The sequence below is a fragment of the Hyperolius riggenbachi genome, chromosome 12 (assembly GCF_040937935.1).
Source record: "Hyperolius riggenbachi isolate aHypRig1 chromosome 12, aHypRig1.pri, whole genome shotgun sequence".
Lineage (NCBI taxonomy): Eukaryota > Metazoa > Chordata > Amphibia > Anura > Hyperoliidae > Hyperolius > Hyperolius riggenbachi.
The window spans coordinates 87,353,422-87,370,147 of record NC_090657.1 but is presented as its reverse complement, the minus strand read 5'-3'; the positions used below and the strand labels follow the sequence as shown (position 1 = coordinate 87,370,147).

General features: G+C 43.5%; 1 protein-coding gene across 5 annotated transcripts in view; it reads left to right on the top strand.

Annotated features, from left to right (window-relative positions):
• EZH1 (enhancer of zeste 1 polycomb repressive complex 2 subunit) overlaps positions 1-16,726 on the top strand; it is a 96,608-nt gene that overhangs the window by 57,226 nt on the left and 22,656 nt on the right. For all 5 annotated transcript variants that reach the window (XM_068262308.1, XM_068262307.1, XM_068262311.1 and 2 more), the window contains 7 exons: positions 1,467-1,647; positions 2,744-2,940; positions 3,031-3,122; positions 5,749-5,789; positions 6,406-6,531; positions 8,683-8,861; positions 13,098-13,193. In XM_068262308.1, the coding sequence (XP_068118409.1) occupies positions 1,467-1,647; positions 2,744-2,940; positions 3,031-3,122; positions 5,749-5,789; positions 6,406-6,531; positions 8,683-8,861; positions 13,098-13,193 (912 nt within the window). The remainder of the gene's footprint in view (positions 1-1,466; positions 1,648-2,743; positions 2,941-3,030; positions 3,123-5,748; positions 5,790-6,405; positions 6,532-8,682; positions 8,862-13,097; positions 13,194-16,726) is intronic.

Genomic DNA, 16,726 nt, shown 5'->3' with positions numbered 1-16,726 from the left:
TTCAGCTGGCACACCAGTAATAATAATCAAGCAGTTTTATTGTATGCACAACATGACAATTGTTTCGGGGCCACGGCGGGTCCCCTTCATCAGATAAAGTGCAGACATAGGTATGTCTGCACTTTATCTGATGAAGGGGACCCGCCGTGGCCCCGAAACAATTGTCATGTTGTGCATACAATAAAACTGCTTGATTATTATTACTGGTGTGCCAGCTGAACTAGGATTGCTGTTATTGGATCGATGTTGCTTCTGCATCAAGGCTGAGCACCCAACACCCACGGCAAGGTGTGCCTATCCACAACTAGATACTGCATATTTGACAGTGGGGATGGTGTGTTCAAAGTGATGTGCGGTGTTAGTTTTCTGCCACACATAGCGTTTTGCATTTTGGCCAAAAAGACTCCTATTAGACCTACCGGTAATGGAGCTTCTGATTGTCATCCGGGACAACCTGAGAGATCCGGTCCCGCCCCGGATCTGTGGAAACACAATTAACCAAGAAGTTTAAAAGCCCCCCCCCCCCCCTTACCCCTCATAGTTGCATTATCTTTATGGCAATGCACAAAGGATGGGGATGAATGCCGAGGTGCACCAGGGTACCTCAGCACCCAGTTTGATGTGGAATGCATGCCTTGTAAGGGTTTTTTGCCTTCCTCTGGATCAACAGGGATATGTGAAGGTGCAGACTGGTGTTGTACTTTGTTTTCTGGTTAAACTCAATGGACGTATGCCATTTTTTCAACCCAAATAACTATGTAACTATTTATGTTTGAGCGCCGTTGTACTGCTTTAAGGAATCGTGTGGTGTTTCATTTAGTTTTTCATGGATAATTGCAGTGCAGGGAAAATGGATGAAAGTTGTGACGCACATAGCTTTTTTTATTATTATTATTATTATTATACTGACAAGTAAAGTGCAAGTCCAATAAAATTAACATAACATTTATATCAGCTCAAAACAATTAGTATTTTTTTAACCATTTACCTACTGCATAAAATAATTTTTTTATTAACATTCTCACTTTCCCGAACACTTTCATAACTTTCCGAATGGCTGTTCGTTACCATCAGCTCCTGGCTGGAGATACAATACAAATCATCTCACTTGTTTTACTGCTTGTTAAATCCTTTGCAAATTAACATTGATTTAATATTCACCTCACAAGTGGATAATTTCAGTTTTCCTTTGCGGCAACAGCCTTCGTGAATTGACATTGCTAACCACTATGCCATGGTGCATTTCCTCAGGTAACGCAGCAGCCGTGTTTAATCTCCAATAGGGACCAAATGCCCGTGGTAACCAGAGCATTTCTGTTTGTTAATCATTATTATGGTATCATGCCTCTATATAGTGCTGACATCTCCCACAATGCTTTGCTTAGTGCATAGTCATGTCACCAACTGTCCCTCAGAGGAGCTCACAATCTAATCCTCATTTTTTGTTAAAATCCTTCATTCTTTAGGAGGGCGCCAAAGAGTATGCTATGTTGAACAACCCCCGAATAAAGTGCTTGGGAAAACGGCGGAAGAAAAATCCTGCCAGCACAGCTTCCAGTTCCTGTGCCTCCACATCTACCATGGCTGAGGTGAAAGAAGGAGACAGTGACCGAGACACTGGAAATGAATGGGCTTCCAGCTCTTCTGGTGAGGGGAAAGTTGTGGAGCCAAGAGATTACACATGAGAAGAGATTCTGGAGGAAGTTGTAGAGGATATTTATAGACAATGTAAGGCCTAGCTCAGGGGTGTTCAAACTTTGTAAGGATCACGCTGCTATCAGAGTTCGTTCGCTTTCCCCCTCCTGGCGGAAGAATGTCAGGGAAGGATTGAGTATAACTCACCCTTTCACCTTCTCCAGTGGTGAGATCCATGGCAACGGCAGCGTCTTGTGACACACTGCTACGTAATGACGGCAGGTCACATGACACCGCCGTTACCATGGAGATCGCCGCTGGAGAGTGTGATTGGGTGAGTTGGCTTCCTTGTACGTGCTCTGTACGTATCATTCTAAGGTTTGGATAATGCACAAGTTGATAAACGCACAAGTTGATAATAGAGTTCCCCTATTACTTCAACCTTGACCAAAACAAAAGAAAATAACAGTGTAATTTTACACTATACCCATTGCAGTGCACAACCCAGCAAATAAGATCGCAATGCAATGATGTTGAAAAGTCGCATTGCCTGTTGACGCGCACGTAGGCTGGTAACGCACAGCATGCAGCGTGTTATACCAACTGAAATCAGCGCACCACAAACGCACCAGTGTAGAAGTGCCATGAAAAAATGATTGCATCGCCTTGTGCAGCGGACAATGCAACGGACGTAGTGTGAATGGACTCTTAAGTAGAGGTTTTCAGTTGTTTGTTTAGCATCCTGGGAGTAAAGCCTATGAAGCTCCTGTTTACAGCACTTATTTGTGGCGCTAGTATTTTTGTTTTTTATTAGTAGAACGCAGTGAATTAGTAATTGAACTTACTTTGAGGTGCATAGTTTCGCTTTTGTTTTGGTACACTGGCCCCCCAAGCTCCTTCGTTGCACCACTACCCAGAGAACCCATGTTCAGATATTCTGCAGCGGCAAAATAAGACTAGATGTTTGGCAAAATAAAACTTTGACTGGGGAGTGATTGGTAGCCTGTTTATGGGCTACTTTCAAGCAGAGTGTGGGCATTAACAGGCCTGTATTGCCGTATTATTGGAAGTCTTGGTGTTTTTCTGATCCTGTTATTTCCTCTTGCAGAGGCTAACTCCCGCTGTCAGACACCTGTCAGGCAAAGGCAGGGGAGCGGGAATGGAGAATTGCCGGATGTGTCAGAGCCCAGCGAGCCAGTGGAGTGGACCGGAGCCGAGGAATCTCTCTTTAGGATTTTCCATGGAACCTACTTCAACAATTTCTGCTCTATTGCCAAACTTATGGGTACCAAGACATGCAAGCAGGTAGCGATGCTTCTGCTGAGCTGTGGTTTCTGTTTGGGGATCTGTGTAATTAAGGCAGAAGTATAATATAATTGTACTTTTACTTTGAAGGTTTTTCAGTTTGCTGTGAAAGATTCTCTCATCTTGAAAGTTCCTGCAAAAGAGCTCATGAGCACAGCACAGAAGAAGAAGCGCAGGCACAGGTACACTACACTCTGCTGTGGTACTGTGTGTCCATGTTGGATAAATAGTGTCAATGTGTATGTGTTTTATGCTATTCCCCCCCAAACGTGCAGCAAGACTTTTTTTTTTCTTTTGGGGTTTTCTTTTGTGTTTATTTTTTAAGGCTCATTGTGGGGAATGGGCTTTTCACCCTTTTACAAACTACTAGGAGTTCTGGTTCACCGTGAGCTTGCTGGGTAGTCTGTAACACTGGGTGTTTCAAGTCCTACTCCATAGAGCCATATTAATCCATGCCATGCACTGATGAGGATCATCCAATCCGAAACAGACTATGCAAGTTGGATTAGTTTGACTCTGTAAAATTAACAAGCTGACACATCATTGCATTCCAGCAGTTCTGGCGGTGTGATTAGCTATCAGGGACAACAAAGAGATGATCTGCATATTCAGCAGTGATGCACTGGGGGACACCTCAAAGCTCACTTTAACCTGAATAATTGCAAATACCTTCTGTTTTAAGAAGGCACTAAGGCAAACTTTGATTTTGGGGAATGTGCGACTACTGGCCTTACCATCCACACTTCAGTTTCAGATTTGCATGTTATGTTGATCGCAAAAAACTGTCAATTTATCTGCATACCACAAAAGCGAATAACACTCAAGCGCATTTTTAGCAATAAAAGTAGTTTTATTGGTATCAAAACCTCTAATTTCAAAGGGCCATATTGACACCTTTCAGAACAGCTCACCTACCCTACTAAAACAAACCAGCACTGTTATTGGCATAGTGGGTTTTCGGAGTGGGTGGCTCACTGCACAGAAGGAACTGGTAGTGTTAGTATCCGTCTTGTCTTTGGTCTTAGTAGAGCCCAGTGTTACACTGTAAGCATGCTGTCAGTCCCTTCTTGATGCAGCTTTTGGGAAGAGCATCTCTTTAAACACCACCTGCTGGTCTAGGATATGATTAGTTATCCCTCAGACCATAACAGCTAGCGTGGCTGTGCAATGGATTGAGTGCAGAGAACTAAGAAGCCATTAAAAGAAAGTACTTTTAAAGTGACCTTGCAGTGAGTCACTAGATGCCCTCCACCCCACCCCAAATAGCAGTATGTTTGTATGACATATAGGGTTTGATTCACAAAGCCTATCATGCTGTAACAAGGTAAATCTTCATTGAATGCAAGTTGTGTTATCTGCCCATGTTTTGTGCTCTGCACATCTATGCAGCTGGTCAACTCGGGTGCAGCCTGCATTTGGAAGCGCTGCCATTTCCATCTGTTGTACAAAAATGCAAGTCTACTTGTGGCTGGTTGCATTCCTGTGTATCAGTTTGCTTTTAGTTTATCTAGATTAGGGTTTAGTGCATAGTTTGCATCTGATGTGTATTTAAGTCCTTAGGGGGCGCCTCTGTGGTTTCATTTCAGTTGCAGCCTGATTAGGAGCGCTGCCATTTTTTTGCTGTTCTTCTGCTACTTACTGATACGCAAAACAGACGTTTACCTTCTTAAAACAGAAGGAGTTTGTGATTATTAAGGTTGGAGTGAGCTTCTGAGGTGTCCCATAATGCATCACTGCTGAATATGCAAATCATCCTTTGTTGTCCCTGTAAGCTTAACACACCTCCAGAACCACTGGAATGCAATGCTGCTTGTCTGTAAATACCCAGCATCAGGTGTCAAATTCCCTAGGTACGCCACTGGTCAGCCACAGTGGAAGTATATAGCAAAGTTATAGATTGAGAAACACTCCCTGAAGCCCTTTTCTGAAAAGGCTATGCCAAGCTTAATTTTGCCTTAGTAAAAGAAAAGGCATTTGTCAGTATTCAGCTTCACTTAAAGGGATACTGTAGGGGGTCGGGGGAAAATGAGTTGAACTTACCTGGGGCTTCTAATGGTCCCCCGCAGACATCCTGTGCCCGCTCAGCCACTCACCGATGTTCCGGCCCCGCCTCCGGTTCACTTCTGGAATTTCTGACTTTAAAGTCTGAAAAACACTGCGCCTGTGTTGCCGTGTCCTCGCTCCTGCTGATGTCACCAGGAGCGTACTGCGCAGACACAGACCATACTGGGCCTATGCAGTACGCTCCAGGTGACATCAGCGGGAGCGAGAACACGGCAACGCAGGCGCAGTGGTTTTCAGACTTTAAATTCTGAAATTCCAGAAGTGAAACCGGAGGCGGGGCCAGAGCATCGGTGAGTGGCTGCGCGGGCAAAAGATGTCTGCGGGGGACCATTAGAAGCCCCAGGTAAGTTCAACTCATTTTCCCCCGACCCCCTACAGTATCCCTTTAAGCTTGTAGTAATATCCACAACCCATCACTTTAGTACAGAAGTAACATTTTGTATATCCAGAAATCGCCTAGTTGTCCTCTTCCGTGAGTCTTAAAACTATCCCTTTAGGGACGTTTTTATGCATGATGGGAAAATCAGGACAAGTTCATTATACAAGAAGTTTACTACATCTGCATTTGTTATACTTTGTACAGTATATGAATACATGTGCATTTGCTGGGACCTGGGGGAAGAGATTACTATAGCCAGAGGTTTACTATAAAGAGAGTCTGCTATATGGTAAATAAAGTGGAGTGCTTGTTCACAGCTAGTGGATTGAACTCATTTACAGTATCGCCTTCGCTTCTTTTCCTAGACTGTGGGCCGCTCACTGCAGAAAAATACAGCTTAAGAAAGGTGAGTGTGTTGTATTTAAACTGGGGGAAAGGGTAAAAAAAGTATGATTTTAAAACGTTGTGGAGTAGAACACTCATACCCAAAACACCACAAAGGCTTGGTGGTTTTTATAGCCTGCCATACTCCCCCCCCCCCCCCCCCCCCCTTCACTTTATGTGTGTCGACTTCAGTTGGTTTTCCTATTGCTCTCTGGAAGCAGGTTTCTGGCCAGCATTAGCAGTATAGTTTGCAATACACTTGAAGCTACTCTTCAGCTTTTATTTAATGTTGTCTATCATGTTTATAAAGGCGACCCAAACTCTTTCAGTGTCTTCTGCAAAGTGAAACCCTGAAGTAAAACTGTAATGAAGATTTTTTTTTCTATAAAGGCTACCATTCTGCAGCTAATCTTTTATAGCAGAGAGGAAGTTCTGAGTTTAGATCCACTTTAAGTTCTTTCAGGAACATAGTGTGGTAGCTAGGAAACTGGCAGTTGTTTTTTGTTCTGTTTTTTTAAGATTGTGCATGAAATTAGTTTATACTTATTGTACAGCTTCAAGATGCAGCCAAATTTCCTAGATCTCCTCTTTCATTGCTACGCCGGTTAACTAGCCTGTCTTTTCTTTTTTTCCACCAGACAATTCATCCAATCTAGTGTACAACTACCAGCCATGTGACCACCCGGATCATCCTTGTGACAGCACTTGTCCGTGTATCATGACCCAGAATTTCTGCGAGAAATTCTGTCAGTGCAACTGTGACTGTGAGTAACAAGCATTTCATGGATAAGCTGTGTCTTTTTATGCATTCTATGTAGTATCCTGAGGGCATGTGCCAGGCTCAAAGGTTCCGATGATGATCCCAGTGAAGGACACTGGGAGCATGTGTTCTAATCTGAAACAGGTGATAGCCTGGAAACATCATGCTCTCTGCTACAGAGAAAGGGCTAATAAAGAATTGTGTATTTTATTAACCTCCTTGGAGGTAACCTCGAGTCAGGCTCGGGGGGGAAAAAAGAAGTCGGGAGCAGTAACACCAAGCCTGACTCGGGGTAGCTACCAGGAGGTATAAGGATACAGTGCAATGTGCGTGGCATTTCAGCACACCTCCCCGGGATCCAGACGCTGGCAGCCATTCTTTTTCCAGTCCTCAGAGGCTTTTTATCCCATGGGTGAGATTGACGTTTGCCGTCATTCATGACAGACAGTGATCTCACTATGGGGGTACAGCGCCGCCTGGAGGACTGAGGGTGAATTGCAGCGCTGGGTCCCCAGGAGGTGAGTAAGTGCAGGGCTGCTACAGATCTCACTGTGGTATGATTTTTTCCCCCCCTGCTTTTAGGGCCTAAAAGCATGTAAAACAATTGCACCGCTTTTAGACCCTAAAAACCCAGAAATAATCATACCGCCAGGGAGGTTAAAGGAGAAATGCTGCCACCGCATTCACTTAACATGGAACTTTACTAACTATAACATAACGAGTAAAATTGCTTATTTTTTTACATTATTACTGAATGAATTATTACTCAGGGTTTGCCCATTGTATAATCTTTCTCACTCTTTCCTCACCCTGATTTGCATTCTGAAATTGATGACAGATGGTGACATATTTTGTGTTGGCAGATGCATTACTGCAAAATGTTTGTTTACTGGTTGTTCCAAACCATTAGAAGTAATACCTCATCTCCCAGAGTGCACTGGGAAAATAATTATGCATGATAAACCACCTGGGCTGTGACATCAGAGGAAATATGTGGATATAGGAAGTGATTATTAACCGTAGAAGTGGCTACCCTGAATGATTAGCTACATTCTACTATAGGTCACTACGGTGTCTCTTAAATGATTTATGTACTGACAACCTTTCCTGTTTTATGAATGGTGTAAGGGAAAGGACAATCTGCAAATGCCACCCTACGATGTCCTACACGGAAAGGCAATAGGGGTTGGTTGAGTGAGAGTGATCCATTATGCATGATCACTGGCCAGTGGTGTTGGAGTCATCTACAGTTATACTAAATTTTCCTTAAAGGGAAGGTTCAAGCAAAAAAAAAAAATGAGTTTCACTTACCTGGGGCTTCTACCAGCCCCATGCAGCCATCCTGTGCCCTCGTAGTCACTCACTGCTGCTCCAGTCCCCCACTGGCAGCATGCCGACCTCGGAGGTCAGGGCCGTACATTTTTACACATTCCCGCTAGTGCAGGAACATTAAGGAATACATTTTTACGCGTTAGTGGTGCAACGCGTAAATTTTTGTTCCTGCACTAGCTGGAATGCGTAAAAATGTATGCAATGTGGCCCTGACCTCCGAGGTCAGAAAGCTGCCAGCGGGGGACTGGAGCAGCAGTGAGTGACTACAAGGGCACAGGATGGCTACATGGGGCTGGTAGAAGCCCCAGGTAAGTAAAACTCATTTTTTTTTTTTTTGCTTGGACCTTCCCTTTAAGATGATCGAGAATGATCATTTGCGGCCATAAAAACGAGTGTGTGTATAAAGTAACTTTACTACACACCCATACGCTTTAATGGCTGTAGTCCAGACATATACTTGTATAATTGTATTGCCTTATCAGTTTTGCATCACGCTAGAAGTAAACTCAGCTCAGCATCAGCTTGCAGAAAACACCCTTTTCATTTTATCCAATGCACATCTTCACCACCACAAGAGAGAGCTTTAAACACTAAACAGCAATTATATATACAAGTTCTGTGCTATATTACCAAGACAACTAAATACACCATGGTGAAGTATATCATGTGTGATTGTGTTTTAATCTAGCCCAGGGCCACATTCACTTGCCTGGACTAATTTTTTTGTGTCAGGCCCCCTCCTCTGACAGGCCCACCTTTTGTTTGCACTTGGCTCGGCCCCCAATTTTCATTGGTGTTTTTTCATATTTGTGCTCCCCCACAGGTCAGAACCGGTTCCCTGGGTGCAGATGTAAGACGCAGTGTAATACTAAGCAGTGCCCGTGTTACCTGGCTGTACGTGAGTGTGACCCGGACCTCTGCCTTACCTGTGGTGCCTCTGAGCACTGGGACTCTAAGATCGTGTCCTGCAAGAACTGCAGCATCCAGCGAGGTCTGAAGAAGGTTTGTTATTGAAATGCCCCAGGAAGGGCTGAACATGAAATGATTTTTAAGATTTATTGAACAAATAAGGTGTTATCAGCTGGGTACCTAATTGCGTTGTAAACAATGTTTGGAACCATTACAAGCAACTTGTAATACACAGAAGAAATACACAGACATTTAAATAGCTATCAGACAAAATATTGCCTATAATTGTGAAGGTGCACCTTGTGCCTCCAGTCCAGCTCTGACTCATCGAGGCATGGGACTCCACAAGGTATCTTTGCAAGAAAGGCGGTAGAAAAAATGGGTGCAACATACCATAATTAGAGCCTTTTCGTAATAAAACGGTATTTTTTTAACCACTTCACAACTGAGGGGTTTTCCCTGAAACACCAGAGCAATTTTTACCTTTCAGCGCTCCTTCCATTCATTCATCTATACCTTTATTATTACAGTGGAGGAAATAATTATTTGACCCCTCACTGATTTTGTAAGTTTGTCCAATGACAAAGAAATGAAAAGTCTCAGAACAGTATCATTTCAATGGTAGGTTTATTTTAACAGTGGCAGATAGCACATCAAAAGAAAAATCGAAAAAATAACCTTAAATAAAAGATAGCAACTGATTTGCATTTCATTGAGTGAAATAAGTTTTTGAACCCTCTAACAATAAAAGACTTAATACTTAGTGGAAAAACCCTTGTTTGCAAGCACAGAGGTCAAACGTTTCTTGTAATTGATGACCAAGTTTGCACACATTTTAGGAGGAATGTTGGTCCACTCCTCTTTGCAGATCATCTCTAAATCCCTAAGGTTTCGAGGCTGTCTCTGTGCAACTCTGAGTTTGAGCTCCCTCCATAGGTTTTCTATTGGATTAAGGTCCGGAGACTGACTAGGCCACTCCATGACCTTAATGTGCTTCTTCTTGAGCCACTCCTTTGTTGCCTTTGCTGTATGTTTTGGGTCATTGTCGTGCTGGAACACCCATCCACGACCCATTTTCAGTTTCCTGGCAGAGGGAAGGAGGTTGTCGTTCAGGATTTCACGATACATGGCTCCGTCCATTTTCCCGTTAATGCGATTAAGTTGTCCTGTGCCCTTAGCAGAAAAACACCCCCAAAGCAAAATGTTTCCACCCCCATGCTTGACGGTGGGGACGGTGTTTTGGGGGTCATAGGCAGCATTTTTCTTCCTCCAAACACAGCGAGTTGAGTTAATGCCAAAGAGCTCTATTTTGGTCTCATCAGACCACAGCACCTTCTCCCAGTCACTCACAGAATCATTCAGGTGTTCATTGGCAAACTTCAGACAGGCCTGCACATGTGCCTTCTTGAGCAGGGGGACATTGCGAGCCCTGCAGGATTTTAATCCATTGCGGTGTAATGTGTTTCCAATGGTTTTCTTGGTGACTGTGGTCCCTGCTAATTTGAGGTCATTCACTAACTCCTCCCGTGTAGTTCTAGGATGCTTTTTCACCTTTCTCAGAACCATTGACACCCCACGAGGTGAGATCTTGCGTGGAGCCCCAGAGCGAGGTCGATTGATGGTCATTTTGTGCTCCTTCCATTTTCGAACAATCGCACCAACAGTTGTCACCTTCTCTCCCAGCTTCTTGCTAATTTTGTAGCCCATTCCAGCCTTGTGCAGGTCTACAATTTTGTCTCTGACATCCTTGGACAGCTCTTTGGTCTTTCCCATGTTGGAGAGTTTGGAGTCTGCTTGATTGATTGATTCTGTGGACAGGTGTCTTTTATACAGGTGACTAGTTAAGACAGGTGTCCTTAATGAGGGTGACTAATTGAGTAGAAGTGTCTAACCTCTCTGTAGGAGCCAGAACTCTTAATGGTTGGTAGGGGTTCAAAAACTTATTTCACTCAATGAAATGCAAATCAGTTGCTATCTTTTATTTAAGGTTATTTTTTCGATTTTCCTTTTGATGTGCTATCTGCCACTGTTAAAATAAACCTACCATTGAAATGATACTGTTCTGAGACTTTTCATTTCTTTGTCATTGGACAAACTTACAAAATCAGTGAGGGGTCAAATAATTATTTCCTCCACTGTACTTATCGCAATGAAATGAACTATATCTTGTTTTCTTTTCGCCACCAATTAGGCTTTCTTTAGGTGGGACATTATGCCAAGAATTATTTTAATCTAAATGTGTTTTCATGGGAAAATAGGAAAACATGTGGGAAAAAAAATCATTATGTTTCAGTTTTCGGCCATTATAGTTTTTAAATAATGCATGCTACTGCAATTAAAACCCATGAAATGTATTTGCCCATATGTCCTGGTTATTCCACCTTTTAAATTATGTCCCTATCACAATGTTTGGCGCCAATATTTTATTTGGAAATAAAGGTGCATTTTTTTCAGTTTTGCGTCCATCCCTAGTTACAAGCCCAAAGTTTATAAAGTAACAGTGTTATACCCTCTTGACATAAATATTTAAAAAGTTCAGTCCCTAAGGTAACTATTTATGTTGGCGTTTGCTTTTCTTTGGTCCAATTGCAAGCTGCATAAGTTTGCAAAACATTTATAAAAACAATAAAAATAACTAGCACCATATTGACCATCCCTAATCCTAAGCCTCTTGAGGGTGTTACTTTAAAAGTAGTGCCTGAAAACTGGAAAATGGCTCCTTTTGCCCCTCATGTACTGGTGTGCAGGGCTAGGGAATGGTGCATGTGGGTCAGTCTACTTCTGTGTTTAGCAAATGTCTCTTGCATATTATTGTACATTTTGCCAGGGAGGGGTTCGACATCAGCTAAACTTTCTTTCACTAGATTTACACATTTGTGGAGCTGCCACATAGATTGTAAATGTATGTTGCTGAGCCTTCGTGTTAAAGGTACACTATCAAAGTTTTTGTTCCCGAAGCCCTTTAGGAGTAAAGCAATGTACCCAGGGCGCGATTTTACTGATGATTTTCCAGATGACTGGCAATTTTTTTGAGCACTGAGCAGTCGTTTCTACGATATTGCACTGCGGGTACAGGGGCACGACCAAGCAACCGTCATATAGCATTGCATGGTGACAGGCCCGGATTTACATCACAGGAGCCTATAGGCACAGCACAGATGCCCTGGCACTCTAGACTTCACCCTCCATGAACCTACACACACCCACCGAATCACACTGCAAGTGTGCTTGCTGCAGTGCTGTCACTATTCCCTTAGTTTCCTTGACCATCAGGTAGCTACAGGTGCCCCTTAGCATTAGGTAGCCAGAGCTATCCTCAATGTTAAGTAGCTAAAGGTGCCTCCAAGTATTGGGTAGCTAGAGGTGCCCCCACTGAAAGGAGATCTGGTCAGTGAAATGCCAAGACCTGGGTGAGTAGCATCTCATTTACACTATGGTCGGGACTCTGCATCGATAAGGCAGGTGGGAGGCGCTTGGGAAGGGCAGTGAGCCGCCTTTTTTATCATCGGGTGCCTGTAGGCACGTGCCTACAGTGCCTTATGGTAAATCCTGCCCTGCGTGGTCATAACAACTGCCACAGCGGATTGGAATCTTAAAGATCTGATAAGTATTTCTCATTACAGCGTGTGAAATAATCTGCCCTTCCATCTGTCCACACCGCACGGATTGTTTATTCATGTCCATCAAGACTCGTGCAGAGGAAACAAGCCATTCCTGTTACTGCCTATCATCACACGCTGAATAGAAGAACCAGTCAGTCACCTGTCACCCCTGCACTTTGCAATATCTTATAAGCTCATGGATGTTTTTTCTTCTTTTGCTACCATTATCTGCCATTATAGTGTTCCTTTAAAGGAATCCAAGCAGCTTTCTTTTTATGCAGTTTGTCCTGGCTTCTAATAGCTATAGGAGCTGCCCCCCTACCCCTTTCCTCTGCCCCTATGTATCCATGGGAAGGTGTGAATGTAATCAAGTCTGACTGTCTGAATTTTTGAAGTACTGTACATTATCCTTTTGTTTGCCTATTGCTACTGCCAATTACTGCTATGCATATCTGCCAGTTCTTTCTGCTCTTTCTCCCTACGGCAGGCCGGCGGAAATAGGGCAATAAAGCTCTGTAACAAGCATTTTAAATGTAAAAAGAGATAAATAGATTTTTTTTAGTAAAGAACCACATTGTTCACATGCATTTTTAATGTGCTATGAATATGCCCTGGGTGCTAAAAATGGTGCTCGGTTCACTTTAGCAGTAAACTGCTGTTTACTGGCTAATATGATTGCTAGTCTCTGTATTGTATTTCCATTACTAAATGTTGTCTTCTTCTCCAGCACTTGCTGTTGGCTCCTTCGGATGTAGCTGGCTGGGGAACTTTTATCAAAGAGTCTGTTCAAAAGAATGAGTTCATATCGGAGTATTGTGGCGAGGTAAGTAGCTTCCGATCTAACCTATCCCATTGTTTGTTTATGCTTACCAAAGTATTCTAAGATTTTACCGCCCTCTTAGCATATCATGCATATTCTACATTGTATTTATACACAAGTGCTAAGTGCATATTTCCCAGGTTATCTTAAAGCATTTATTAAACTCATATATAAATGAGAAAATCTATAGATAAGTGTTACTTTGATTTACTAAGTTACTTAAAGCCTCATACAAAGACAGCCTTTCGGCAGGGATCCTGATAGATTCCTAGAAGGACATTTTGGGTCCCAGTGCTGTACAGATGGGTTACTAGACTGCAGGCTAGAGATGTGTCTGTGTCTATGGAGGAGTGCAGAGGGACACTCAACCCATAACTGAGTGGCCTCCCGTGAGTGGAGAAAACAATGTGCTCAGGGTTTGCTAATGAACCAGCAGGCAGACCTCTTTACAAGTAGCCTATGATCTCATTTCCAATATGGGTGTCTACTCAGCTCTTTCCATTAATAGGAGTAAATCTGCCATCATCGGGTTAGATGACTCTGTGTCCTCATCTCTGCTGCCCTGCCCTCTCCACATTGTACAGTACTTTAAAGGACACCCGAGGTGAAAATAAACAAATTAAATAAACAACTGTATCTATCCTCCTTAACCTAAAAATAACTATTTAAGATATTCCACAGTTTTCTTTTATATTTAAATCTACTTTTTAAGTATTTACTGTGTTTTTGCTCAAGGAAAGTGTTTTATGCTGGGCATACAAGGCTCGATTTTGCCGCTCGATTCCCTGCTCGATTCCGCAGGCGATTTTCTTATCTTCTGCTCGTTTCTCTTATCTTTTTACATTGTCCTCAATGCGGAAACGATGGGGCAGGAGATCGGAGATGTTGGGAATTATCTATCGAGCCATCTAAATGGCTCAGAATCGAGCCGTGTATTCCCAGCATTATAGTTGTCATTTCTTATCCGTGAGCGGGTCACACTGTAGTCTGACCCAGTCCTGACTCAGACAGGAACTGCCACATACATACCTGATGTTTAACTCTTTCAGGCAGATAGAGAAAAAAAGGAACACAACATAGTTATTTGTGTGCTGGGCACTGTACATACACATGTCTATCTCTTCATGTCACATGTCACCTCGGGTATCCTGTAAATATTTATTATTGTGCAAGCCAGCCCCTTACTCAAGATAATATTGCTTCACTTCTGCCTGTCACACAGGATAAACTGACTACATGGACCAGACTTCTCATATCAGCGGTAGAAAGGGTGATCCTCCTATAAAATTGTATTGATACCAAAAGTGCTCTATATTTTACACAACTCCCCAGCATATATCCCTGTGTCTTTTTTTATGACTGAAATCCCTTGTGTTATCTATAGTGTGGAGCAGATCAAGGGCCGCATCACTGCGGCAAAACGAGGGGTTTATACCCCCAAATCTCCTCTGCAAAGTCGGGGGAGCGCTTCCTGATGAGGCAGAGCTTTGCGCTGTAGCTCTGCCTCTTTGCGCGTCAATCCCCGCTGATCGCCGCCTTTCCCCGTCCCTCTCAATCTGCCTTCACAGGGGCGGGGAGAGGCGGCGATCCATGGGGCAGATTGACGTGAATGGAGGCAGAGCTGCAGCTCAAAGCTCTGCCTCCATGAGCAGCAAAATCCACAACCAAGAAAGTTGTGGATTTTGCAGAGAGGATTTAGGGGGTATAAACCCCTCGTTTTGCAGCAGGGATGCAACGGTTTAGCACAATCTATAGTGCTTTACAGTAATAAAAGCTTTAAACATGATTTAAGACTTGCTTCAGAGTCTCTTTAATACTCTATCTTAAATGCCCACGTAAATTGGGAGATTTGGCTCTTCCAGTTACTCTTTTGTGTTACTTAAGGTATCCATACATCTAGTGATGATGGGCAGATTCGACCATATGGCAAATCTCTAATCAAATCTGATAAGAGAGAGATCTGTTAGCTGCCCATACACCGCAGGCCAATTTCCGATCAATTTCATGCTGAAATCGATCTGGAATCGGCCTTGTGATGCTGCATCTGCCGCCTTCGCCAGTCCGACGCTGTCCCCCCAATATCCAATGTGCCACCCTGGTGCCCATTGCAGTGTGCATTACCTGTTCCTGTCTGTCGATGTCTCCGGGCTCCATCTTCCACCCATACGCATGCCCCCGGAGACAGTGGCAGAATCGGACAGGTAATGTATACTGCACTGGCCACTGGAAGGCACATTGGACATTAGGGTGTGCACCTGATGCACCATGATGGCCCGACATCTTGCAGCATGTCCGATCAACGTGCTCAGCCGAGATTGGTCGCATAGTCGATTGGGCCTGCACTTGGCAGCACCAATTTTCATCCAAATCGGATGTATGGGCACCTTTCAACTAGAGCATCTGGCTAAGTGGTTTGTTGCAAACTTCGCACATGCCCCTGACTTGGGTTTCTCTGCTCATCACAGGTTCTTTGAACTGCTTAAATGTCCCCATCTCAGGCAGACCCTGAAAATACCATCTAACAGCAAGCCATGGAGCATACATTTAACATTCTCCCTTTTTCCACTTGGGAGTACTTCACTCCACTATGGCAAAATCCTAAATTAGATAAATTATCCAGGTTGGAAACTACCTCTTTGTGGTCTGAAAGGGGAATCGCATATTTAGGCCAGATCCTACAGAACACTTGCATATCCCTATTCACTGTGCTGAAGGAGCAATACTCTCTGACAAAGAAGCACAAATTTGTGTATCTGCAACTCTGTCATGCCTTCAAAGCACAATTTCCTCAAGGCATGCCGCTCACTGGTACTTTGGCGATGGAGATTGGAGAACATTAAGGATGACCTGGTCAAGCAGCACCATATCTGGAATTTATACTCACTCTTCCATGAGCACCAAGCTCTCCCTATTATTGAACGGTCCATGGATAAGTGTACCAAATTGGGGTTCAACTTGATATGTAAGGACCGTCTATGCGTCCCACCCGCTCCTCCCCCCGACTGGTATCTTCCTGCCTTAAAAAATTGACTCAACCAGATACAAAGTTACCTAAGGGCCCGTTTCCACTAGTGCGGAATACGCAGCACTTCCCTACATGCGAGTCAAATGGGGAAATGCCTATGCAGTCAATATGCTTGGCACCTGAGTCACAGGCCGGTGCGATTCCGACGGCATGCTGCAGTTAAAATCAGCACGCATCCAAATCCCTATAGCTGTGAATGGCTTTGCAACAGGACAGGTGGCGTGTTAGATTCAGAAATGGACACGGTACCCCAGTGGAAATAGGCCCTTACTCCCACACAGCTTATCAAATATTATAATAATGCCTCGGCACTTTGTCCCAAATGCTCTCTTTTGAACCCTATGTTCTTATACCTTATGTGACAATATCCCCCTCTGGAAGATTACTGGAAAGAAGTATTACATTTCCTGCGTGACACTATGGGGTCCTCTGTCTCATTAGACCTAAAAACGTGTACTAAACCTCACACGTGAAGACCTGACTAAATATGATAAGGCGTTTGTTATTGAAA